Genomic DNA, 27,360 nt, shown 5'->3' with positions numbered 1-27,360 from the left:
GTAGGGTGTTTATCATCACCCCTGCTTATACCTAGTAATTGTTAGTAGCAAACCACTTACCTCCATACTTCCCCCCATGATTGTTAAAACCAAAAATGTCTCCAGACTTTCTCAAATGTCCCAAATAAAATTGCTTCCAGTTGAAAACCAACTGTCCCCCAGTGACTTTGAATAGTCTCAGCCCTATAATGTGGCTCACAAAACTGATTTTTTTCTGCCTTTTTGTAACCTGTACTTTGTGCTCTAGAACTCTTTGGCAGTCCTTAGAATCAGCCAAATTCTCTCTCATCCCTTTGTCTCTGCACAAGTTTTGTTTGCAATGTCTTTTTTGTCTATTCTTCTTTTAATACTTAAATGTCACAGGGTAGAATTAAGTTCTTATAGTTACCTCTATTATAACTTATCACATAATTATAGCTATTTATTTACCTTTGTTTTTTGTATTATTATACTTTTAAGTCTTGGAGAGTAGAGATTATGTTTTATTGCTCTTTATAGACCCAATTCCTTAGCATTAGTAAATATTAAATAACGAGGCAGTTGGTAATTGATGTAATTGATGAACTGGGGTGAAACAAAAGCAGTTTAGAATTAGGTGAAAGTAAAAATAAATATAATAAATGTTTGGAAGAAGAGAGAGATTTGTTCCAGGGATAGCTTTGAGGTAAGGAAAAAAATCTAGAAACTGATATTTACGAAATTAACGTTTATTAGTGAACTGGGTTATCAATTGATTACATTTGGAATATTAGAACCCATACCTATACAATTTAAGAAGCAACTCTTGAGCTTATCTCTCTGCTTTCTTATATTGTTGTTTTTAAAAAATATATTATTTAAAAAATTTTATTGATAAAAGACTTAACAAAATATGTAACATTTGACATACTATTCAGTACGTTATAAGATTATAATCTGATTTTTCTGTTCGTTTATACATTTCTCTAGCATTCTCAATTTAGTCTTATACCTTTCTGCCTCAAAACATACTTTATCCTTAGGTGTCTACTCATCAGTTATTTAAATACATTTATTTTAATCTGTTATTTTCTCAGAAACCATTTTTTCTTTCAGAGTTTATTTTCTTCTGCTTTATTCTGTTTTTCTAGTCTTACAGTTTTATGATTTGTCTTATTGTTTAATTATTTCTGTCTTATCTATTTGTTTTTAATCTGTCCTCTGAATGATACTGATGAACTAGATGGGACAAGAACAGTTCAGAATGATATTCATATACTCATTTGACACAGGTTTTGTTTTTTTTCTAACTCTCTTCCTGTGCCGCCCCCCCCCTCCCCCGCTTGGCACTGCTACTTTTTCTGCCCCCTAAGGACAGGTAACAGAGACTTCTAATATGTGTTTGTGTTTTTTATTTTTAAGGGAAATTAAGCTAATGTTCATTATGCCAAAGTACCAAATATATAAAAGATGTTATATCTGTATATTTTTCTTTTACTTAAATTTCCTTTCAAATTTAACCATTTGATCATAAAAGGGGAGATATTTTGAAGAATGAGTTTCCTTAGGTGAGCTTGAATTGTTGCTTTTTTGGTGTGTTCTATTTTCTTTTTTAAATAATAGGATGAAATTTGTTTTGAGCTATTGGTCCCACACATACTAGTCTTACAAGTAATTCCAGTAGAAATTAGGAAGCAGTAGCCATTTTTCCCTTTTAGTTTGTGTCACATATTTTTCCAGATTAATTTTTGGGTTTGATGTTGAGTTTCATATCTCTGTAGGAGAAGCAAATTAACATATTTTTTTCATAAAGTTTTTGACTTTATATTTTGGATTTCTTCAGGGAACCTTCGAAGTTAAGCATTTAACATCTGACTAGACATCTTGACACTGGGAAGTTCATGATCAGGCTGAGTAGATATTTATGTAAACACTCAGTAATTTGTTCAGCTTTTTAAGAAAGATACAGGGGAAAAATAATCTCCCACAAAATTTTTTAAAGTAATGAAAGAAAAACTCTGTTCATTAAGATTTACTTTTATAAGATGTAGGATTTGATTGTTTAAGGACAGTCAATATAGAAATTACATAATATCTTTGTGTTCACAAATATTTTGTCTCATTTGCCTTTTTTTTTTTTTTTTTTATCCTCACCCGAGGATATATTTGTTCAGATAGAGTGGGAGGGAGAGAGGGGCGGGGAGAGAGAGAGAGAGAGAGAGAGAGAGAGAGAGAGAGAGAGAGAGAAACATCGATGTGAAAGGACACATCGAGTGGCTGCCTCTGGCTCTACCCCAATCAGGGCCAGGGACGAATCGCAACTGAGGTACGTGCCCTTGACCGGAATTGAACCCACGACTCACTGGTCCTCAGGCTGAGAATCTAACTGCTGAGCCAAACTGACCAGGGCTCATTTGCTTTTTATAACAACTCTTCAAAATACCCCGACTTTGATTAAGGAGGAAACAAACTTAATTGAGGTAGTAACTAAAACTCAGTTATGTCCATGGTTATTTTGTCTCTGATCTTATGCATTTATATAGCACCTTTTTGCCTTCTCTGAAATTCTTTATGCACTAATCTTGTACTACCTATGTCCAATTATAGGCATACTTCGGAGATACATCACTGCAATAAAACAGCTATTGCAATAAAGTGAGTCATAGTCTTTTTGCTAAAAGAAGATATATCCGGCCCAGCCATTGTGGCTCAGTGCATTGAGCATAGTCCCATGGACTGATGTTCCGGTTCCAGGTTGCTTGCTAGATCCCCAGTGGGGGGCATGTAGGAGGCAGCCACTGGATGTTTCTCTCTCACATTGATGTTTCTGTCTCTCTCAAAAAAATAAATAAAAACATATTAAAAAAAAAGAAAGAAAGAAAATATATTCATTTGTAAAAAGTCGCAAAATCTAAACGCAGTAAAGCAAAGCACAATAAAATGAGGTATACCTATATTATTTTGGGTACATCATCAGAATCTGAACTCTGGAAACGATAACACATGATATATTCTTTCTTTCAAGTTTATATGTTGCCATATAAATACTTAAATTTGAGAGAAAATATTCAGTTTTTTGAGAAAGTTTAAAATCTTGTTGGCAAACATTAAATTTTTTCTAAAATGAAATTTTATATTTGGAAACTTGATTTATTTTGCAAAATCAGTTTTTCTTTTAGTTATATCATTTCTACTTTATTCTCATTACAGTCGAGAGAATAAAGGCTGTTTTACTGTATTATGCCCACCTCTTTCTTTGTAAAAGCCTTCAACTTACTGTCCTTGGGAAATAGTCCTGACCATACCTTAGAAAGTACTCTGTAGCGTGCCCTCTACCTGACCATACCTTAGAAAGTACTCTGTAGCGTGCCCTCTACCTTCTCAGTCTCTCTCATTTATTTATTTTTTTTAGAGAGAGAGAGAAGATGGGAGGGTGGGAGGAGGGGGCAGAGAGAGAGAGATCAATTTGTTCTATTTATTTATGCATTCATTGTTTGATTTTTTTTTTTTTATTGTGCCCTGACTAAGGATTGAACCTGCAACCTTGGCGTTTCAGGATGACACTATAACCCAAACGAATATCCCTGCTGGGGCCTCTGAGTCTCTTTTCTTGACACTTGCCCTCACTGTTCTCTGTATGCTAACCATACCCAACTTCCTTAGATTGCTTGAATGCTTCAGACCATTGCACATGTTCTTTCTTTGACCTAGATAGAATGTGCTCCCCTCTTTTGCTGTTCCATTTTCAGTCAAAAATAGCTGAACCTTTTCAGTTTAAATGTCAGTTTTTCAGAGAAGTTTACCCTGATTCTGATACCTACCCCTCAACATTTAGGACCCTGTACTATGTATTTCAGACTTTCCCTATACCTTTTATTGGATGACATTTACTGTTGTAAGTCCTTGTTTTATGTCTGCCTTCCCTGCTAGACTGTGATCTCTCAGAGGGTAAGTGCTTTGTCTTTTGTTTACCTCTGTTACACTCCTTAACCCATACTTGGCCCAAATAGGTACTCTATAAAATGCTTGTTGACTGAATATTGAATGATTAAAATATTTGACATAAAACAAAACTGTATGGTTTTTTTTTTAAACCTCATCTGAGGATTTTTTTTCATTTATCTTCAGATAGAGTGGGAGGTGGGGAGGGAGGGGTGGAGGGAGTGAGAGAGAGAGAATGAGAATCATCAATGTGAGAGAGACACATTGATTGGTTGCCTCCCACATGACTTCAACCAGGGCCCAACCAGGGCCGGGGACCAAACCTCAACCCAGATACAAACCTGTGACCCTTTGGCTGGAATCAAACCCGCAACTTTTTGGTCCACAGGCCGACACTGTAACCTCTGAGCCAAACCAGCCAGGGCAAAACTGTATAGTTTTAAAGTAAATTTTTATTAAAAGAATTGTTAAACACATAAAATATTTAAAGCCTAAAATATTATATCATTGTATTATTTTCTGTTTGAAGCAACATCAGACTAATTTCCAGGGAAGAAAAGAGGAGGCAGAATAATACAAATCAAGTAATTATACAATTGTCATAAATTACAGTCCTAGTAATTGTAACGTCTGTTTTGTTTTTAGTGCTTGTTACGTACTTGGTTCATGTTGTTTTTTGCTTAACTCTTGGAATCACTGCTTTCCATTTTTTATTTCAGTTAGTATTTGTGTTCTCCTTTTCAGATCTGCATCTTTGTGGTATGTGTTAAATCTTAAAAACACGGTATCTTTCAAACAGGAGGTACAACTAAACACCAAAATTGACAACTAAACACCAAAATTGACTGTGTAGAGATTTGGAGAATAGCTACTGTGCATAGTAATTATGTTAGTTACAGTAGTAAAAACAGAAGCCCTCTCATGGGCATTGTGTTGCCCAGATGATTAATTCCTGTAACTTTTCCATTCTCTTCTGCCTTAATCCTTTTTTGTGTGTGTGTGGACAAAAACCTGATTTCAGGATTATCATTTTAATGCTACAGTCCCCTCCTACTTTAACTAAACTTGGGACTTTTGTTTATTATTGTTACAATTATGGTTATTTATTTGTCTTGTTTCTATGTTGGTTAGCTATATAGTTACTGGTGCAGGATGATATAGAGATCAGATGGTGCTGTAGGAATAAACCAATCTGTGTTGAATTATTTCCCAGATTATGTCTGACTAGTAACTTCAAAAAAAATGATTGTGGCAAGCTTTTCAGTTGAGGCTCTATCGTGAATTAAATGTTAAAAGTTTCTCCTTATACAATTTCCTCCAAAATTAAATTGAACCTAAACTATCTTTGATATATTAGAAACAAAAATTATAAACAAAATTGACAGCCTTTTGTGTTATTTCATGGCTTTCAAATCAAACCAGATGTGAATTCCTTGTAGCAATATCATTCAGTCCATTGTCTTAAATAGGCAATGGTTATTCTCTGTAGTATAGTATACCTTCAGATAGTTTACTATACTTAATCTTTACGGTTTCCTTTTTATGATTAAATAAACTTAAATTCCTTGTATCTTTATCCATGGGCCTGTTATTCTCAGTGTTTGAATTTAAGTTAATCTCTTTAGACAATTTAGATTTTTTTCATATTGCTCTTTTGAGTTCCTTGTGGTAGATTGAGCTATACTTTATTTAATTAAAAAATTAAGTAGAATGAATATATGCATGCTCAATGGAGAAAACTTAGAAAACAAGAACAGCTCACCCTGGCCGGTTTGGCTCAGCGGTTGGAGCGTCGGCCTGCGGTCCCGAGAGACCCGGGTTCGGTTCCCGCTAAGGGCATGTACCTCGGTTGCAGTTTGTCCCCGGCTCTGGTCAGTCATGCGGGTGGCAGCCACTCGATGTGTCCCTTCACATCGATGTTTCTCTCTCTCTCTCTGTTCCTCTCTCTCCCTCCCACTCTACCTGAACAAAAAATGGAAAAATGTCCTCGGGTGAGGATAAAAAAAAAAAAAAGAAAACAAGAACAGCTCAAATATTAGTCAGTCTCACTGGTTACCTGCTATTAATAATACTTTGTTATGTGTCCTTTCAGTCTTTTTTTCCTAATATTTGTCTTTTTGGAATCAGACTGTATGAATTCAGACCTGGCCTTCACCTCTGGGAAAGTTACATTTTGTTTTTTAGTTTCCTTATTGGGGATAATAGTAGCGCCTACCTTGAAAGATGGGTGAGGATTAAATGAGAATATATGTAAAGTGCCTTGAACAGTGCTTGGCATATAGTAAAGCACTGAATATTAGCCATTGTTTTCCAAACCTGCTACACATCATAATAGTGTTCTATAGCCCTTTTTCTCCCCACATTTGTATTGTATTTTGACATTTAACCACATTGTTAATTGCAACAGATAAAAGCCTTTTTCTGCCATCAGATTCTTGAAATCTTTCTAGTAGGAACCTCTTTCTAACTCTAAGCCCTGGTGATTTTTCTCTTCTTCATATCCATTTTCTCGAGGCATTTGACTTTTGGCTTTATCATAACTTCTCTTTTAGTGACTTATGTAGCTGGTTTTTGACCCCACAGTCATATCTCCCTTTCATGAGAATATTTTTTGTGGTTCTTTAAAATGAATAAAATTTTTACACCTCCTCAAATACCTTATACCACACAATATATTTGTCTGATGAAAATTGTGAAATCGCCAACACTGTAAACATAGACAACTTTTTAGAATGAACTTGAAAGGTTATTTTTATTTAGTTAGAAATTGCCCTCTTAATTCTTGGTCATGGGTAAACTACAGTCTGCTCTTTATATCCACGGTTTCTGAATCCACAGATTCAACCAACCATTGATCAAAAATATTTGAGAAATAATGTTACATTGCTGTTGATGTGTATTGTGTAGTTAAGTCTACAGTGTTACAGAACATGAACAGAACTTTTTTGTTATTTAATAAACAATACAACTATTTACATAGCATTTTCACTGTATTCGGTATTATAAGTAATAAAGAGATAATTTAAAGTATACTGGACTGTTTATGTAGGTTATATGCAAATATTTGGCCACTTTATATGAGGGACTTAGGTATCTGTAAGGGGTGTCTTAGAAACAATACCCCATTAAGAGTGTACATCAGTTTGAACTTTGTTTTTATGTGTTTATGTTTTACATTTATCGGTATTTTTTTGTAGTTTACTCATTTAGTTTTATAGATTTCCAAACTCTTGTTTTATAGTTACGAGTTATTAATCTTATATTTAGAGAGCCTTTATTAACAGACCATGGAGATTTAAAAAACCTAAGTACAGATTAATCAGAATTTACTCTTTTGTACTTTAGGAATTGTTTATGTGGTTATTGATTATAAGTTATAACTACTTTTTTCATTATATTTTTGGAAACTCTGGGAGCATTTCAGGTCTTTTCTTTAACTAGAAACACTGGTCAGGGTCATTCTGGAGGCAACCAGTCGTTTCTGTCATATCCTAAAAAGTGTAGTTACTATGGTTATTTCAGATGCTCTTTTCTGGCAGCTACCCATTTGCTCCCATGAAACTTGGTTTAAATGGTGTAGATTTGTATAATGAGAAAAAGTAAGGTAACTTTATGTTAATCTTTTTCTAAAATCATCTGCATTGAAAACTTGGTCCCAGCTATAGGAAGAAAGCATTATGTTTTTTGATAGAAAGATGTCAATTGTTTATAAGTGAATGAAATTAGGTTGTATTTCCAACATATTGATTAAAAAAAAAAAACTTTTCAGTGATCCTCAAGTTAGATAATAAATAAGACTAAGACATTTCAAAATGGACACATAATAAAGTCTGATAGTCGGATAAATATTAAAACATCATTATGTATAAAATTAAAATTTTGGTACTGCCATATAAATAGACATATTGGCAGTGACCTGGTACAGAAATATGTATATAAGATGATTTAATCACAATTTAATGGAATAGAGGATTAGTAAATGAAAAGATTGGGACAAATGATTGATCATTTGGGGGAGAAAAATCTTCTCTCCCAATCTTTAGTGACTCACCTCATAATATACACTAAAACTCCAGCTGTATTAAGGAATTAGAAACTTAAATCACAAAAAAATTAAAAAATGTGAAAGTGGATATTTATCGTACTGTTGGCTGGTAGGAGGACTTTTCATATTAAAACAGTAGAAGAAATTACAAACAAAAGGAAAACATTGATAGAATTGACTATGTAAAATATTTGAAATTGTGAGATGTCAAAAAATAGCATAATATGAAAGCAAGGTATATTGTGGAAAATGTTCCTGAAATATAACTGGGAGAAATTAAAGTTAAGAAACTTGCCCTGACCGGTTTGGCTCAGCGGTTGGAGCTTTGGCCTGCGGACCAGAGAGTCCTGGGTTCCTGTTAGGGGCACGTACCAAAAAATCAAAGAAAGAAACTTGATTCAAGTCAATGGTGTCAAGTTTGAACATCAGCATGTCAAACTTAAAGCTTTGCTCTTATTTCATTAAGGAATATGGCATAGCTATTAAAATGCTATAAGAGAAACCTTTTTAAAAATTCTAAAAGTGATTGCTCTAGGTGATAGAATTATGGGATTTTTTAAATGTTTTTATTTTCTACATTGGGTGTGCATTATTATGATTAGAGAAGTATGTCAATTCTTGAAAAATAACTAGGTGTGAACTAGGAAGTGACTTGTAGGGAAATTTGATTTATCATCCTAGTACCTTGAGCAGTAATAGGTAAGAAGAACCCACTGGTTAGATATGTAACCATTTATATCTCACATGAAGAAATCGTGGGCCTTTTCTTAATCTCTAGTAATTATTTCTGTAGACTTATGCACATAGACTTGGCTTCAAAGACAGTTCTGAATGATTTGGTATAAATGACACTTATCATTATTTTGCTTTTCTCCAGATTTTAAAGAGATTGCTTTTTCAGGTGGATAACAGTGATTTCTGGAATGTTTATTTCATTTAGTGGTCAGTCTTTCTACTCAGAAAATTGAGTCAGTATGTTTACTTCTCTCTTTTCCTCCAAATTAAAACCATTTAGCAGAGCATTTGAAATGAAGAACTGTTAGAGATATTTTGCACCTTAAATCTGCACGATAAAGAAATCCTCTGTTTTTGTTTTTTTCCTAAACTTAATTGTTTTATTAACATTCATTTATTCATTCACCAAATATGTTTTGATCATCTAAGTGCCAGCCACCACTGTCAGTCAGCTCTTAGGCTAATCAAAGAGAAAAAAAGACAGAAATCTTGCCCAATTATTATGTTACAGTGGAGGAGGTAGAAAATAAACAGTGAACATAATCAAACAAGTATATATCATCAAGTGATAAGTGATGGAAGGAGGACAAATACAGAGCTACAATAAGGGATATTAAGGAGCTGTGGGTGGTGGTGGTAGGGAGGAAATGGGTTACAGCTTTCGGTAGGCTAATCAGGTTAGGCCTTATTGACAGACATATGAAAAAAGACTTGAAGGAAGTCAAGAAATTAGCCATCTGTGGGGGAGTATTCTAGTCAGAGGGAACAGCCAATGCAAAGACCTAAATTAGGGACATGTGCAATGTTTGGGGAGAATGGGACAGATTAGAGTGGCTAAAGCAGACCGAATAAGGTGTGAGGGATATAGGTGAGGTCAGAGAGGTGATGGGAGATAAGATTTTGCAGGGCCTTGACAGACTGATGTATAAGGAATTTGGTAGTACTCTGAATGAAATGAAGAGTTTTGCAGTTTTGAGCAGAGGAGTAATATTGCAAGGTGACCAGTTATATTCACTATAGTCTTGCTAGAGGAGGTGACTTTTTTTTTTTAATCTTCACCCGAGAACATTTTTCCATTTTTTGTTCAGATAGAGTGGGAGGGAGAGAGAGAGAGAAAAAAAAACATTGTTATGAAAGGGACACATTGAGTGGCTGCCTCCCTCACGACCCAACCAGGGCTGGGCACAAACTGCAACTGAGGTACATGCCCGTAGCAGGAACCGAACCCGGGTCTCTCTTTACCGCAGGTCGATGCTCTAACCACAGAGCCAAACCAGCCAGGGCAGAGGAGGTGACATTTTAACTGGCCCTGGTGGGGTCAGAAAAGCTTTGCTAAGTGAAAAAGATAAGAGATTTGCTTTTGTAGGCTTAATTTAAGAATATTTCCCATCACCATACTTATGAAAATTAAATGTGCCTTTTAAACCAAAGCCATATGTATATGCTATTTGATTTAAGGTTAAGCAATTCTAATGTCATATAATGAACTCATTTCTTTGTGACCTCTTATATCTGTTTAACCATGCTCATTTAGAAAATTGATGTTCTAGTTTAATAAAATTTAAGGAGTTCCTATAATCCAAGAGACATTTCCTTTTTTTACTCAAATTCAATTAGTCTATTAACAATTTCTTTAGAAAGTGAATAATTGCTATTTGCCTTTCTACCATGAAACTATACATTAAATTGAACCGTCTTGTGTATCTTATTATTAACTAAGATTTATTTATATACTTTTTTATATAAAAGGCTCTACACTCAGTTGTGAGAAATACTTATAAGATACAATTTGTCTTTAAGGTACTTAAGATCTGGTAAGGGAGATACATATTACACAAATGGTATAGTAAGATAAAATGTGAGTTTACTAAGTGGGATTCATAGAAAGTCGTCTTCTCTACCTTTGTAGAAATTTTCTATCTATTTAATCTGATCAGGCTTTCTTCAGATTCAGCCTCTTCAAGTTGAACTTTAACTACTGAACAATATTTATATTTTCTAACACCATGTATCAAGTTTGAATTGCCATCTTATTGCCTGTAAACTCTACATACTCTGTAGATCATATCTCTTAGTACTGTTTCACAAGTTTGTAATTTGGTTGAGAGCAAGGGCTTGGCTAGATATCTTCTCCCTTAGATACAGTTATAGTGTAGATATTAAATAGTTAATTGGTAGTGAAGCATAGCAAAGGGTAGTGTGGAATATAGTTTTAACTATAAATATATTGCACTTAATATTATGTTTCTGGAAAGTTGAAAAGATTACTGTAAAGTAACTTTTTGAAAGGATATTCGTTTTTTCAATTGATGCTCAAAATGAAAATTAAGCTTTAATCCCAGTTTAGGTAAAAATTTAGTAAAAACTGTTTAAGAGATCAGTGATTTTTTTTTCTTAATGGAAGTATTTTTTGCTTAGAAAGTACTTCATCAACTCTGATTTTCCAAATGGTCTTAACAACAAATTCATTTTTAAAAATTCTGACACATAATCTAGTGCTTGATCATCATTAAAATAATAGTTTCGATATGGTAATTGCCTTCAACAGTCACTTTTTTATACCTGAAAAATGTTAAATATTTTCATAAAATTTGACATTTTTAGAAGTTTGTTAAGTTTGGATTGAGGAAATTACATCTTGGTAACACTGTCAGCGTTTGTGATATATGTCATCATTTATTTTTTTAAAGAACTGACGGGGTCCTGAAATGTCATTGATTCTTAGTGTTTGGATAAGATTATTTGTGTTCTTGTTTGTAAGGATAGTTGATGTCTGGTTTTGTGTGATTGTGATTGCTGTTCTAGATCAGTTTGGAGCCAAATCACTGGAGGATGTCTTTTACCAGACCATTTCTTTGCATAAGGAAAAATGTATCAGTGCTTATTGGAAACTTATTGAATCACTGTTAAGTTATTGTATAACCAGCTTAAACCTAAATGTGCTAATTCACAATATTAAAGCTTATCTTAGATATTCTTAGATAGATTTTACATAGAACTTATATGCTAACAGGAGAGATACTCTTATTAGAATATAAAATGATTGATGTAGTAAAAGAACATACAAGCATAATGTAATTATATTTTGAAATATTAATTGCTTTAGAACCTGCAAAAGTCTTCTATGTATCTCTCACCAGTCCCCAAGATTTTTTTTTTGGCTTTCAAGTATACAATATTTTAACTTTACAAACATTTATTGAATGTGGATTGAAAAAGATTGATATTCTGTAAGATATAGCTGAGATATTTGTATTTCATCAATTTTAGGACATAATTGCTAGGCTCTAAATCTAGGTTAAATGGTATTTTTTAATACTTATTTAATTATCTTTGGGACTAAATTCAAGTGAGAAACTATAGTGCTTACTATCTATCTAGTACTTACTAGATGGCAGTTATAGTCAGCAAAAAACTTTATATTAAAAGAAAATCTGTATGTGAATAATTTGCCTGCTGTGATCAGTCACCATATGTTTACTGAATACCTTCTTTGTTCATAATTATCAGTACAGAAGATAAAGACAGTTATAATTTAGATGGAAGAGAACATTTTGGGCTGGAGTCAGCACATCAGGCTTTGAATAAAAGTAAATTTCAGTCATATCTTGAAAGAAGATTAAAATGGATTAGTTGAAAAAAGAGCAAATAATCTTTAGAGAAGAAATCTTAGTTGTTTGGCAAGATCTCCATTTTAATTTTAAAAAATAATGCATTTAATTATTCCTTTGTCTTCATTTGTAAAGTTTTTTTTTTTGTTTTTTTTTTATCCTCACCCGAGGACACTTTTCCATTTTTTCTTCAGACAGAGTGGGAGGGAGAGAGAGAGAGAAACATCAACGTGAAAGGGACACATCGAGTGGCTCCACCCGCACAACCCAACCAGGGCTGGGGACAAACTGCAGCCGAGGTATGCGCCCCTAGCGGGAACTGAACCAGGGTCTCTCTGGACCGCAGGCCGACGCTCTAACCGCTGAGCAAACTGGCCAGGGCTCATTTGTAAAGTTTTTTAAAACATCATTTGACATGTCAGATTTAGAGTGTTCAGGAATTGCTGGATAATAAAAACTAAAAATTACTGGATCCAGTTTAACTGCTTTTGCAAGAAAGCCCATCTCATAATAGGAGCTTTTTAAAGAAATAATATATAAAATGATTTTGGTTTTTAAAAAGCACTAGCCAGACAGTAAAGAAGTCTGAATTTAAATCCTAGCTTCATTCCTTATTTACTTTGTGACTTTAGATAGGTCGTTTAACTGAATTTGCTTCTTTGTAAAATGAGGATTAAAGTGCCTGACTTAACATATTTCATGTGAAAGAATATGTTTTTATTGACTGTTTTGGAGACAGTAAAAAAAATTTTTTTTATTCTTACTTCAGGACATTTTTGCATTTATCTTCAGATAGAGGGGGAGGACGAGAGAGAGAGAGAGAGAGAAACATCAATGTAAGAGAGACACATCGACTGGTTGCCACCCACACGACCCTAATCGGGGCCGGGGACAAACTGCAACCAAGGTATGTGCCCTTGGTGGGTATCAAACCGGGGACTCCCTGGTCCACAGGCTGACGTTCTTAACTGCTGAGCCAAACCAGCCAGGGCTGGTTTGGACACTTTTAACTAGAAGCTATATACATTAGAAAACTTTTATTTTTACCAACATAAGAGAAATTAGAATATGTGAATTCTTAAACGGTGATAAGAGAATTAATTTCTGAACTATACATATTTTGCTCCTTTTTCTTGCTAGCGGATACTTTGTTTTCAAGGAGGCTGAATGGGAAATACAGGCTTGAGCGACTTGTTCCAACTGCAGTGTATCAGCACATGAAAATGCATAAACGAATTCTTGGACACTTGTCATCTGTGTACTGTGTAACTTTTGATAGAACTGGCAGACGGATATTCACTGTAAGTAATTTTTAAAATATCTTAATTCATATGTGGAATTTAAGAAATATTGCTTATAGTTGAAGTTTAGATAAAACCTTTGTTTTTTCTTTTAATGAAAAACTGGAAATTCAGGTAATTTAGTTTGTTAGCAGATTTTACTTAAGACTGGACTTTATCCAAGTTTGGAAAATTCCTGAAAGACATGCTTTTCCACAGTCCCAGCATTATATCAAATATGCAGTTTGAAATTTTATAAAATGTCCTACAGTAATTTTAAACTATAAGGGCATTTCCAAAGTGTGTTAAGCATATCAGAGGAGATTAATAAATGTGTCTTTTTAACACCTCTTTCTTTAATATATAATGATGTTGTATTTAAAGAGTTTCTTTGGGTTTATTTGTTATTGTTTTTAATTTGTTGAATGAAGAAAAGTACTGCTTTTCAGTTTTAAATGAGAAAATTACTTTTGGAAAATTTCAGTTTATTTTTAGACACCGTAACTATTATATCTACTAAAGGTAATACACTAATATGATTGTACTTACAGTTAAATACTATTCTGTGGGCTGCAAGTAGTGCATCTATTCACAAGGTTCTCACTTTCTTTTGAAATAAGAAAATAGCAAATGGAAGTTAAAATGGAAATTCCTATCTCTGTCTTTAAACCAGGCAGCTGTGAATTTTACACAGTTGAGACAATTATAGATTCCCCTTTTAAGTAAACATGCTTATAAACTGAGATTTATTTATATCTACTTCTCCTCTACTTGTATATCCAGTCATCTGTAAAACAGCAGGCTGTGGGAAAGATTTTTATGTATCTTTTCCCTGGTTCTGATCCATTTCAGTCATTTGTAGGTCATTTTCTACTTTAGTATTCTCCCCCTTTACCTTATTTTTAAAAAATCTCCATTGTTCTTTACGAAGCAACATAAAAGTGAAAATTTTTAAATATTCTGGCAGGTTATTATTTTCACAGTGAAGAACCAGGGGAATCTATTAAAGTGTTTGATATACCTAAAGCAATAATTTGCTCTCAAATAGTCATTGAAAATTAGATTTAACTTTTTCAAATTCAGTGTACTAATATTTAAATTAAGTTCTCAAAATATAAAGTGAATTTCTTATTTCTAATGTTTAAAAGAATTCTTTCAAAAATAGTAATAAACTCACAGGGAAGGGGGGAGAGTAGGAAGAGATTAACCTAAGAATGTATATGCATATATGCATAACCCATGGACATAGACAAGTGTGGTGAAGTCTGGGGACAGAAGCAAGTTAGAGGGGATAAGTATGGGGAAAAGGGGCAGTATCTATAATACTGTCAATAATAAAGATTTAAAAAAATTGTAATAAACTGAAATATGAAGCATTACATTGTATTTGTAGTTCAGGTGAGTAAAAAGCTATGCCGTTGCATTGAGATTGTAAAAAATATATAACTTATTAATTTTTGATGTTTGTAAAGTACCTTGTGGTAATTCTTTCTTTAAAGACAACAGGGATGGTAAGCATTTGGTTGTTGGACTTTATGAAGCATTGTGTGTTTTGATTTTAATTAGGTACATAATTTAGAAATATTTTTAGGGAAATGGAGTGAAATACTAATGCTTTTGCCGTCTCGTAAGTAAGTTTATTTGGAGTGGTAGGTACAGAGTTAGAAGAGCTCCACTCTGAAATCAGCAGTTAAAAAACTGCTGTGAGTCACATCTAACTTACCACCTGTTTTGGGAAATAAAATTGTATTCAAACATAGACATGCCCAGTTGTTTATGTATTATTTATGGTTGCGTTTGCACTACAATAGCAGAATTGAGTAGTTATGGCTGCAAAGCCTAGGATAATTACTATGTGGTCCTGTACAGAAAAAAATTTGCAGCTCCGGTTCTAATTGTGTAATTTCAACTTTAAAAAAAAAAATTTTTTTTTTTAAATTGATTTTAGAGAGAGAGAGAGTAAGTGAAAGGGAGAGATAGAAACATTAATGAGAGAAAACATCTATTGGCTGCCTCCCGCATGCCCCCACTGGGGATTTGGCCCACAACCTGGGCATGTGTCCTGGCCAGGAATCGAATTGCCATCCTCGGTGCATGGGTCAACGCTCAACCACTGAGCCACACTGGCTGGACTGTAATTCCTACTTTTAAGAGCATTTGATTTGGGGAACAGAATTCATATGTGAAGAGGAAGCTGTTTTCAGATTATTTTCCTTTGTTGAAGATACATAAATAAAGGGGAAAATTATCACTTACTTTATGTGGTCTCACCAAGCGGCTAAAAATGTCAATGTTTTACATATGTGATATAACTTGCTGATTGTACCAAAGTCAGTGTCATTTGTAATTTTGTAATTTTTTATTGGTGATGTGTAGTTACAGATTCCAAAATGAATCCTTATAAATAGAAATGCAAAGATGTGAGAGTACTGTTATTTTAAAGTTTCTTGTATTTTTATGTTTAAGTCCTCAAGTGGCAGGTAAAGTAAATATGTGTTCATTGTTCATAACACTTTATACAGTGGGATGGCTGCTGGATGGGTGTTCCCTCATTCCACTGGGAACAAACTAGTCACTGACTAATGCTTTGAAAATCAGTTTTGAAAGCTGCAAGGATAAGGCTTTAGGATAGTAGATCATGATTGACCAATGAAAGATATCCAGTGAGAGGGTGTACTGTTGTTATTTATTGGAATAGCAGTTCAGTAATAGAATAACCAGTATTCCTTATTTATGTATTTGGTATCTTAAGATCTTGCACATTTATTACAAAAGATTTTTTTTTTTTAACCTTACCCAAGGATAGTTTTCCATTGATTTTCAGATAGGGAGGGAGGGAGGGAGGGAGGGAGAGAGAGAGAGAGAGAGAGAGAAAGAAAGAGAAACATCCCATATGACCCTAACCAGGGCTGGGGATCAAATCATAATGTGCCCTTGACTGGAATTGAACCCGTGACTGACTCTTTGGTCTGTGTGCTATCTCTCTAACCGCTTAGCTAAACAGGCTAGGGCTATTACAAAGATTTTTGTGTAGATATAGTTGAAAGCTTTTCCCTAGGGACTAATTCTATTGAGTCTTTTCTGAGTAGGAATAGCTAGAGGCATTTAGATAGCACTTTGGTTAAGAGCATCAGCTTGGCATTAGGGGTCTCTTAGTTCAACTTACAACTTTACCACTTCCTAGCAGCTTGGACAGATGACCTCACCCTTTAATTGCCAGTGTCTCATCTCAAAAAAAGTAGGAGTGGAATAGATAATAATAGTACAACCCACAGGAGTTTTGTGGGATTACATGAAATAATGCATATAATTAGTATAGAACAAGATATATAGTAAGCAGTCATAAAGTTTTACCTGCTGGTATTAATTTTATAGATTAAGTAAATTTTGTCCATTTTATTTTCTTATCCAACAAAAATCTTGTTTATAAATGCTATGCAAGATTTAAATTGAAATCATTGTAATTGATAAGTGAAATTCTGTATTTGGAAAATTTACCAGTATTTTGTACTATAATATTTTATTTTATTTTATTATTTTTTTTTATCCTCACCCGAGGACATTTTTTTGTTCAGACATAGTGGGAGGGAGGGAGAGAGAGGAAGAGAGAGAGAGAGAGAAACATCAACGTGAAAAGGACTCATCGAGTGGCTGCCACCCGCACGATCAACCAGGCCCGGGGACAAACTGCAACCGAGGTACGCATCCTTAGTGGGAACCAAACCCCGTTCTCTCTGGACCGCAGGCCGATGCTCTAAACGCTGAGCCAAACCGGCCAGGGCTGTACTAGAATATTTTAATAATGGATTTCCCAGTAGAATAATGAGAAGAATCCAAGAAAGGAGATAGAGAGAAGCATAATTACCAAGACTTGCTCTCTAATTCTCTCTCTTAGTGTTTAACTTATTTTTATTTGATTTCAGAATCATTGCCTTAAATAATATTTACTTAAGTAGAGTTAATGAATTCTCTCAGGAGTGTGCTATTCACTCAAAATATAAAAGTATGTTAAGGACCAAAAAAGAAGATATAATGTGATTATCTTATCACATTATCTTTATCTTGAGACTGCTCAAGATACTGAGGTATCTAAAATAGTAGAGAGGTAACTAATCCAGTGTGTAGTAGAGATGGTAAGAGAGACTTACTAGAGAAGTGACACCTCAGCTGAGTTGAGCTAGACATTGCAGACTTAGGGAAAGACATTTATAAACTTTGGGAGAAAGTAATGTGCAATTGTATATTATTGGATATGGCAAAGAATGAATATGGATCATCATTAAACAAGAGCTAGAGTTGATGGGGGGAAGGGCAAAATCATCAATATTCTTCTGTAATATATGAAGGATTGAATTTCTTTCCTAAAGTCAATGGAGAGAATGACAAATTTAGACAGAAGAGTGAGTAAAAAAATTTTTAATGACCCCTTTGGCATTATTAAAGAGGATGGATTGAAACTAAGTCTATATTCAGAGGAATTTGTTCTGGCAGTGATCCATGAAAGAAAACATCAGGGCTTGAACAGAGCCACAGTGGAAGTAGGGAATGGAATTAACAGATTAAAAATACAATCTCTTGGATTTGAGAGATACATTTGAATGTAGGGAGGATTTAGGAGAGAATAGTATTGGATGACATGTGTTTAAACTTGTGTGACTGGTTAGAAAGTCCTGTCATTTCCTGTGGTGTTGGGATTTAAGTGGAGAAGTTTGTGAGGGTGGGGCATGGTGAATTTGGCATATTCATGTGGCTAGCCAAATAGAAATGTTCAAAAGGCAGTGGGAGCTCAGGAGAGAGATCTAGGCTAGAAGATTCAGCTTGGGATTTATTGAATGTGGAAATTGACTATGTTACCTCATAATTGTGTGATGTGAGAAGGCTGAAACTTCATCCTTTAAAGCAGACCAAAGACAAGGAGAGGAATCTGGAACTGAGAAAGAACTGCCTAAGAAGCCAGAGAAAAATTTTTAAAAAGTGGTGTCTTAAAAGCAAAAGGATTAATTACTATTTCATGGGAAGCTTAAAGTGAAATTAGAACTTAAAGGCATCTTTTGGATTTGGCAAGGCCATTAATGACCTTGACAAAAAAATGAAGTTTTATTTTAGTACTAGGGATAGGAGTGAGATTACAGTGCACTGAGGAGGGGTTAGGAATGAAAAATTTAAGAAACTTAATACAGACTTATACTCCAAAAAGCTTGATAATTGAAAAAGAAAGACTGTTTTCTGAATATGGAGTACTAGTATTGAACTTCATACTTCCATTATACTGTATTTTTCTACTAAACTTTTTCAGTTCTATAATGCCTTACAATGTATCTGGTACATACAGTAGACATACAACAAATGAATCAGCCAGTCAGTTAGAAAAGAACGAATAGTAGATTCTTATTAGGGGAGATAACATAGGAATATCTGTGGGACAGACTCCCTTTTGTACTTCATTTACACAGGCCTTTTTCTGTACTTTAAACTTGCAAAACCCATTTATGACTTAGAGACTTTTTGTATGAACTATTCCCTTTGCCTGGAATTGTCTTCTCCAAAATATTTCTTTGGCTGATTCCTGTTCTCTGTTTAGATAACACTTTCTTAGAGACTCTTCCCTTCCCTTCCCATACTCTACCAGTATCTATTTCATTACTGTATTTTCCCTATAATGTCATTCTCTGAAATTCTTATTTTTAAAATGCTTTTATTGGCCCAGTCAGTGTGGCTAAGTGGTTGAGCATCGACCTATACACCAAGAGGTTACTGGTTTGATTCCTGGTCAGGACACATGCCCAGGTTGTGGGCCCAATCCCCAGTTGGGGGCATGCAGGAGGTGTCCAACCGATGTTCTCTCATCAGTGTTTCTATCTCACTCTCACTTCCTCTCTCTCTCAAATCAATAAAGAAAAAAAAAATTTTAATGGTTTTATTCTAGGTTTTACTAAGTTCTGTGAGGACAGAGACCTCGACTGTTTTATTACCATTGACTAAAATAGAAATCCATGAGTGTACTTGTTGTTTTTTATCCTCACCCGAGGACATTTTTTCATTTATCTTCAGATCGAGCAGAAAGGAGAGAGAGAGGAAGAGAGAGAGAGAGAGAGACAGACAGACAGACAGACAGACAGACAGACATTGACTGGTTACCACACACACAACCCCAACAGGGGCCAGGGACAAACTGCAACCGAGATACGTGCCTTTAGTGGGAACTGAACCAACCCGGGTCTCTGGTCCGCAGGCTGATGCTCCAACCACTGAGTTAAACTGGCCAGGGCCATCAGTGTACTTCTTTAAATAGGTAAATGAATTAATGAGAGAGAAAGGAAAACTCTTGATAGTAGAATACCAACTAATAATTTAGAAAGAATGATAGTTTAGCAACCTTCATAGTGGTAGTTGATTCATTTGCGTGTTATCAATGAAGGCTAACACTGGTAGAGAATTGTAGTTTGAAGATCTTGGCATAATTTTGCAGTGTTTCCACAAGATACTATTTAAAGATATTAATCAATTAAAAGGGAAAAAAACCCTGCAAATTTACAGGGTAGAAACCTTGGAAACACTAATATGACAAAGTTCACTTTACTAGTATTGGGATGGCTTGACAGTGTGTCCTCTGAAGTGGTGCACTGTGGAAAACACAGCATCTTGTCTGTAGAATACCAAGTCAGTATGACCTGCGTCTGATGGAAGAAACATTAGACAGACTGAGGGTCAGTTTTATCTACAGAATGTAAGGTCTGTATTCTTTATACATTTCTAAGGACATGAAACACAGAGAAAGCCTGAGGAAAGTATTCCAGATAGATTAAAGATGTAACAACTGAAATGTAACATGTTTTGCTGTATGGGATCCTGGTAGAAAAGAAAAGGGAACATTGCAGTGATAGTTGGCAAAATTTAATTGGGTCCTGAAGATTTAATGGCAGTTTTATCAAAATCAACTTCCTATCTTAATGTAGGTAAGTGTCCTTGTTTTAGAGAAATACACCCTGGGATATTTAAAAGTAATGAGACATCAAGTCTGCAGCCTGCTCTTAAATGGTACAGAAAAAGACTCATGGTAGTGTGTGTGTGTGGGGGGGGGGGCAGTTATATGGAGAGATAGGAAGGGAAGAGAGGTAGTGATGGAGCAAATGTAATGAATTGTTAATAGTTGATGAATCTGAGTGGTGGAGATATGGAAGATATTGGCATGATTCTTGAAAACTCTTAAGTTTGAAATTCAAAATTATATAAAACTTCATGGCAGATAGTGTAGGAATAATGGTTACTATTCAGTAAGTTTGTTAGTAATAGAAAAGAGAGCTAGAGTATAATAATTTATAGGAAGATAAATTTGTGAAAAATTGTATGGGTCAAGGGGAAGGAACTAGGAGAGGAGACTTAAAGATGTGAGAGGAGCCCTGGCCGGATTGGCTCAGCGGTTAGAGCGTCAGCCCACGGACTGGAGAGTCCCGGGTTCGGTTTCCGCTATGGGTCGTGTGGGTGGCAGCCATTCCATGTGTGTGTGTCTCTCTCTCTCTCTCCCCCTCTCTCCCTCCCTATCTGAATAAATGCAAAAATGTCCTCAGGTGAGGATTAAAAAAAAAAAAAAAACAGATGTGAGAGGAGATCACTGATATGAGATGGTCTTTAAGGAGAATAGATGAATAAATAGATAAGGATGGGATGTATAAAGAGCAGTTTATTTTGACTGTTTAGAAAGATAATTGGTTTACAGTGAACAGATCCTACTTGTCAATGTAAAATATTTTATCTGCTAAGAGTCTTTGATAGGAAATGGGACTGGGTTCTAGACATGAGTGATAAAGCCTGGAAATAGGAAAAGAGTAATGAATATAGACCAGTTAGGGATTAAAAAAGAAGATTGCTGCCCTGGCCGGTTATGCTCAGTGGTTAGAGCGTCAGCCCTTGTACTGGAGAGCCCTGGGTTCAGTTCCCACTGAGGGCATGTACCTTGGTTGCAGTTTGTCCCCGGCCCTGGTTGGGGTTGTGTGGGTGGCATCCACTCCATGTTTCTCTCTCTCTCTCTCTTCCTCCCTCTCTCTCTCCCACTCTAAGGATAAATGCAAGAATTTCCTCGGATGAGGTTTATTAAAAAAAAAAAGAAGAAGATTGCTGATTAGCCTTAGCCTCCTCAATAGGTAGAGAATTCATGAATTTGTAGTGTTGCAGGTTTAGTATGCGTATCTACTTTTCTGTAATGGTACTTGGCATCCTGGTATCTGGATCAGAGCAAGTGATGATTAGATTGATACAAGGTTAGACATTGGTGGTACAGGTGGGCAGAGAACAAGAAAATTGAGCATGTGTTGAATTGATTGTTACTAAAGTTTGGGGTAATTTGTAAGGGAAATGAAACAGGTCTGATAGATTAGTAAGAAAGAAAACTAATGGTTTTTTCTTAAAAAAAAATTGAACTAAATTTAAATTGTAAGTAGTTTTTAGCTGCCTGAAGAGCAGAGTACTTTTTAGCTCGAATAAGAAAATGACATTGTAGAATACATAGTGTTTTAAATATTTAATTCTGCCCTGGCCAGTTTGGCTCAGCGGTTAGAGCGTCGGCCTGCGATCCGGAGAGACCCGGGTTCGGTTCCCGCCAGGGGCACGTACTTCGGTTGCAGTTTGTCCCCGGCCCTGGTTGGTCGTGCGGGTGGCAGCCACTCGATGTGTCCCTTCACGTCGATGTTTCTCTCTCTCTCTCCCTTCCTCTCTCTCCCTCCCACTCTGTCTGTACAAAAAATGGAAAAATATCTTCGGGTGAGGATAAAAAAAAAAAATATTTAATTCTGTTCTAATGATACCAAGAGGAGAAATCTGACTTAGGAAGCTATGTAGTACTAGCAGGAGAAATTATAATTTTCTTTATTGCTTCTGCCAAGAAATGCCAGATTCTCCAAGATAAAAGTTTAGAAATTACATAATTTTTTCTATCTTCATGTCAAAGTAGTAATCTTTGGTTGGTCTTTATGATTGATGCTTCTCTTAGCAGGGACAGGTTTACAGATCTACTTTTGAATTGGAAGGTCATCTGTGCAATAGTAACCTTCTATATACTGTTTCCAAAAGTGTGCATTTTTCTGCTTGAAGAAGTCAATCTTTCTTTGTCATTTACTGCTCCATCCTATACTTTTCATTGAATAGTTCGTTTACATAGTTGTCACCTCTATCTAATCTTCTAGCTTTTAGTTTAAATAAATGAATAAATAAATAGTTCAATTTAGCCCTTTAAAACTTGCCTTTCAGAAATTTAAATGTGGGGGGTATAGACTTTAGTTTCTGCTTTAGTCTTTGCATAGAATTTAAGTGATTCAAAGCCCAGTTTCCTTTTTCTGTCCTAAGCTAAGGAGCATATTGATTATTTTGAAGGCACAGGGTTTTATCATTGTGTACATGATTTCCTCAGGTGTAGTGGTGGAATAAGCATATTTATAGAGCACTTCAAACTAAATTCCTATACTTAGGTAAATTTAAGGTTTAAGTCCTACCCTTTCTCACCAGGACTTTTCACAACTATCTGTACTTTGTGGGGGGTTTTCAGGATGCAAAAAGGGTACCTTCCCCCAACCACCCAGCTTCTTTGTCTTTGTCTTTGCATTGACAAGATGTTTTGACATTGAAAAACAAAAACAAAACTCTGTAAATTTGGAGTCACATTTTGTTTGGGGATTTAAGTAAACTAAAACTACATTTTTATTGTAATGTTTTCAGTTTATGCTAGGTTTGACATAGACAAATAGTAACATATTAATGAACGTTTTCATAGTAATTACAAGAGTTTTACATTATTGAAAAATGGAAATAGTGATCCATTGCTGTCTGCTTGCTTGGCATTAAATACTAGCTTAATATTTTAATTTGATTTAAAAATGAATTCCACTATAAACATTTTCAGTTTTGCACCTAGCTAGCTCATGCATTTCTTAAAACATTGTGGCTAACATAGTATAGTGACCAGTCCGACCAGTGTGGCTCAGTGAATTGAGTGTTGTCCCATTGACTGAGAGGTCCTGGTTCGATTCCTGGTCAGGGTACATGCCTGGGTTGCAGGCTTGAATCCCCATTTAGGGGACGTGCAGGAGGCTCAACCGATTAATATTTCTCTTACATCGATGTTTCTATCTCTCCCTTCCTCCCTCTCTCTAAAAAATCAATAAGAACTTTTTTTTTTTTAATCCTCACCCGAGGACATTTTTCCATTTTTTGTTCAGATAGAGTGGGAGGGAGAGAGAGGAAGAGAGAGAGAGAAAGATGGGCGTGAAAGAGACACATCGAGTGGTTGCCACCCGCACGATCCATCCAGGTCCAGGGACAAACTGCAATCGAGGTACGCGCCATTAGCGGGAACCAAACCCAGGTCTCTCTGGACCACAGGCCGACACACTAACCACTGAGCAAAACTGGTCAGGGCCATTTTTTTTTTTTTAAATAGTACAGTGACCATGTCTTGGATACTTAAAATTCTTCTGTAGTTACTTCACTAGGTTAAATCCAGACTCTTCAACAAACATTTTTAAAACACTATTATCTTCCTCAGATAAAACCTTTTCTTACTTCCACTATACTTTGTACTCCCACTTTTTTCACCTTGCCATTCTGCCATCCTAGCAACAACATTTAGATGTTATTGAAAAATGACTACTTTGTTTTCTCCTAGGCTTAGAACTTGGCTGAAAAAATTTGTCGGCTGAGATTTTTCTAAAATCATGCTATCTAATTTTATTAGGACTTTAACTGTTTGCTCACAATTTTTTAAAATCTTTTTTCTTTTTATCCTCACCCGAGGATATTTTTCCATTTTTTGTACAGATAGAGTGGGAGGGAGAGAGAAGAAGGGAGAGAGAGAGAGAAACATCGACGTGAAGGGACCCATCGAGTGGCTGCCACCCACACGACCAACCAGGGCCGGGGACAAACTGCAACCGAAGTACGTGCCCTTAGCGGAAACCGAACCCAGGTCTCTCCGGACCGCAGGCCGACGCTCTAACCGCTGAGCCAAACTGGCCAGGGCTAAAATCTTTTTTCTTATTGCTAATCTTATTTATATTTTTAAACTTGACTTACTTTTTTGGGTTTCTTTTTTTTGTTTACCCCTTCCCCCTTTTAAGGAAATAAGCCTCAGCTTTTTGTTTTACCTACTAAAGTTAGAATCATCTAATTTCTTCATTGTTTAGTTTAAAATTTCCATCTCTACTATACCTTTCTTGCCTTCATACATCTTAGAAGCCTAAGTATTCCTCCTAGCCTAGGGCAACCCCTTTGCTTATGTAGTTGATCTCATTCCTTTCACCATTAACATAACATTGCTTTTATTTTAATAAAATCCATGACTCTATTTTAAACATTTTGATCGAAAGACTGTAATGTCCTAAGCTTTGGTTTATTACTGACCTCACTAACATTTGAGATAGGCTTGTAGAAAGAAAGTTTATCTGTTCAAAAATTTGGCTGTACAGTTTGATCTTTTTAAAAAGAATTTTGTTCTTTTTACTTTCGATTAAAACACATTTATAGTGTTTTTAAAAATGTTTTCCCAGTAAATTTAATTTTTCTTCTTTTTTTTAGTCTTTTTAACTATTTAGTATTTTTCTATATCTCATAGTCATTTTAAAATAGCTGAATTTATCAGGTCATCTTTAGTTCCACATTTTCATAAAATAAATTAATGATTACAATTAATGATGCATGGAAGAGAAATTGCTTTAGAGTTGTTTAAAATTCTACCAGTTCTGGGGAACAGGGGTGAGAGTGCAGATAACACACTGTAGGATCATGGAAGGAAGATAGTGAAGAGAAATTTCCCTGAAAGGTCAGTTAAATATTTCTCTCTTGCAATTTAATGGAAGAAAAGAAAGGTTAATTGGGATAATACACACAGTAAAAATGTGCATAGTTGTTTTTGGTGTTGAGGTTTTTTGTTGTTTTTTTTTAATATTTTTTCTTTATTGATTTCAGAGAGAAAGGAAGGGAGAGGGAGAGAGAACATCGATTGGCCGCCTCCCGCATGGCCCCCACTGGGGATCAGGCCCACAACCTGGGCATGTGCCCTGACCAAGAATCAAAACGGTGACCTCTTGGGTCAACGCTCAAGCAGTGAGCCACACTGGCCAGGCTTTTTCGTTTTGTTTAGTTTTTTTAAATTATTACTGGTCTATATAGAGCAAAATTATAAAGTAATAAATTGACGAGATTACTAAATAATGAGCTTAATATGAACATAGTAGGTCTTTTTGTTAGATTTTAATAGGTGTAAAGTCCTTGGGGGCTGATTTTTAGAGCATAGGTTGCCACTGTTTTAGTCAAGTTTTGGTTAAAAAGCTGTGGGGTGTTTTTTTGTTCTGTTTTGTTTTTCCTATTTATTAACATGAAAAGTATGTGAAACACCTTTTACAATAGAATGTAAAGAGAGTCTTATACAGCCCTGGCTGGTTTGGCTGAGTGGTTAGAGCATTGGCCCACAGACCAATGAGAGAGGGACCGAAACATCAATGAGAGAGAACATCGATTGGCCACCTCCTGCATGCCCCCCCAGTGGGGATTGGGCCCACAACCTGGGCGGGAATCGAACCGGTGACCTGGTTCATGGGTTGACGCTCAACCGCTGAGCCACACAGGCCGGACCATATTTAAGTTTTTATTTTTGTTGTAAATGTAAGTCAGAGTCAAATATTGCCTTAATAGAAGGTGAATACATTGACTTAATTTGTGGAATTTATAGAAATTGAGAGTTGAATGAATGCTTTAAAGTCATTTTTTAATCCTCACCTGAGGATATTTTTGCATTGATTTTTTTTTTTTTTTTTTTTTTTTTTTAAGAGAGAGAGAGAGAGAAACATCTATGTGAGAGAGACCAAGCGATTGACTGCCTCCTGCAGTACCCTTACCGGGGCCAGGGATCGAACCCGAAACTGAGGTACCTGCCTTTGACTGGGAATTGAACCTGCGACTCTGGTTCCTGGGCTGACACTCTAACCACTGAACAACACTGGCCAAGGCTAAAGCCGTTTTTTGCAACTCATCAAATACCTAGTGTATTTCCTGTGTGCCAGTTAAACCAGCTTTCTGGAAGTCATAGTCTAATATAGCTGCTGCTTCACTTCCCCCAGATAGCAATGATATAATCCTCATTATTTTAATTTCCCAAATAGCTATTCTGATCTTTTTCTTCAATGATAATCTCATTTTTATCACTCATTCTCTCCTGCCTGTGTTAACAACTTTCATCTGGTTTTCTACTTTCTAGTCTAATTCCCACCGATGCCAGGATGATCTTTGAAAAACATAAATCTGATCCTGATACTTACCTGTTTGATACCCTTAAAATGATCCCCGTTTATACCATATCCCTTGATACATCATAAAATATCCTTCACATTTTTTTCTGACTTTATCCTTATGCCTTCACCTCACATTCTAAGTTAGTTTATAGACTACTTGTAGTTCCCTGAAGTACTCACATTTACATTTTTTTTCATGCCTTTGATACACTTTTCTCTAGTCGCCATATGGAATATTTGTTCTTTTTAAAATAACAGAAATATTAAAATAAGAATACTTGTCCGGCCCATGTGGTTCAGTGGATTGAGCGTTATCCCATGGACTGAGAAGTCCCAGTTTGATTCCCCGTCAGGGCATATGCCCAGGTTGAGGGCTCAATCCCCAGTAAAGAGCATGCAGGAGGCAACCAATCTGTATATTTCTCTCACATCAATGTTTCTAGCTCTCTGTCTAAAAACTTAATAAAACATATTTTTTATTTTATTTTATTTTATTTTTTTTTATCCTCACCCGA

General features: G+C 35.4%; 1 protein-coding gene across 6 annotated transcripts in view; it reads left to right on the top strand.

Annotated features, from left to right (window-relative positions):
- LOC118621189 (pleckstrin homology domain interacting protein) overlaps positions 1-27,360 on the top strand; it is a 145,533-nt gene that overhangs the window by 29,149 nt on the left and 89,024 nt on the right. For all 6 annotated transcript variants that reach the window (XR_004957647.1, XM_036248522.1, XM_036248524.1 and 3 more), the window contains exon 7: positions 13,432-13,592. Coding sequence is in view for 5 of the 6 variants with exons in the window: in XM_036248522.1 (XP_036104415.1) it covers positions 13,432-13,592 (161 nt within the window). In the remaining variant the exon portion in view is untranslated. The remainder of the gene's footprint in view (positions 1-13,431; positions 13,593-27,360) is intronic.

This window comes from Molossus molossus, unplaced genomic scaffold (assembly GCF_014108415.1).
Source record: "Molossus molossus isolate mMolMol1 unplaced genomic scaffold, mMolMol1.p scaffold_m16_p_8, whole genome shotgun sequence".
Taxonomy (NCBI): domain Eukaryota; kingdom Metazoa; phylum Chordata; class Mammalia; order Chiroptera; family Molossidae; genus Molossus; species Molossus molossus.
This window is presented reverse-complemented; position numbering and strand designations above follow the sequence as displayed.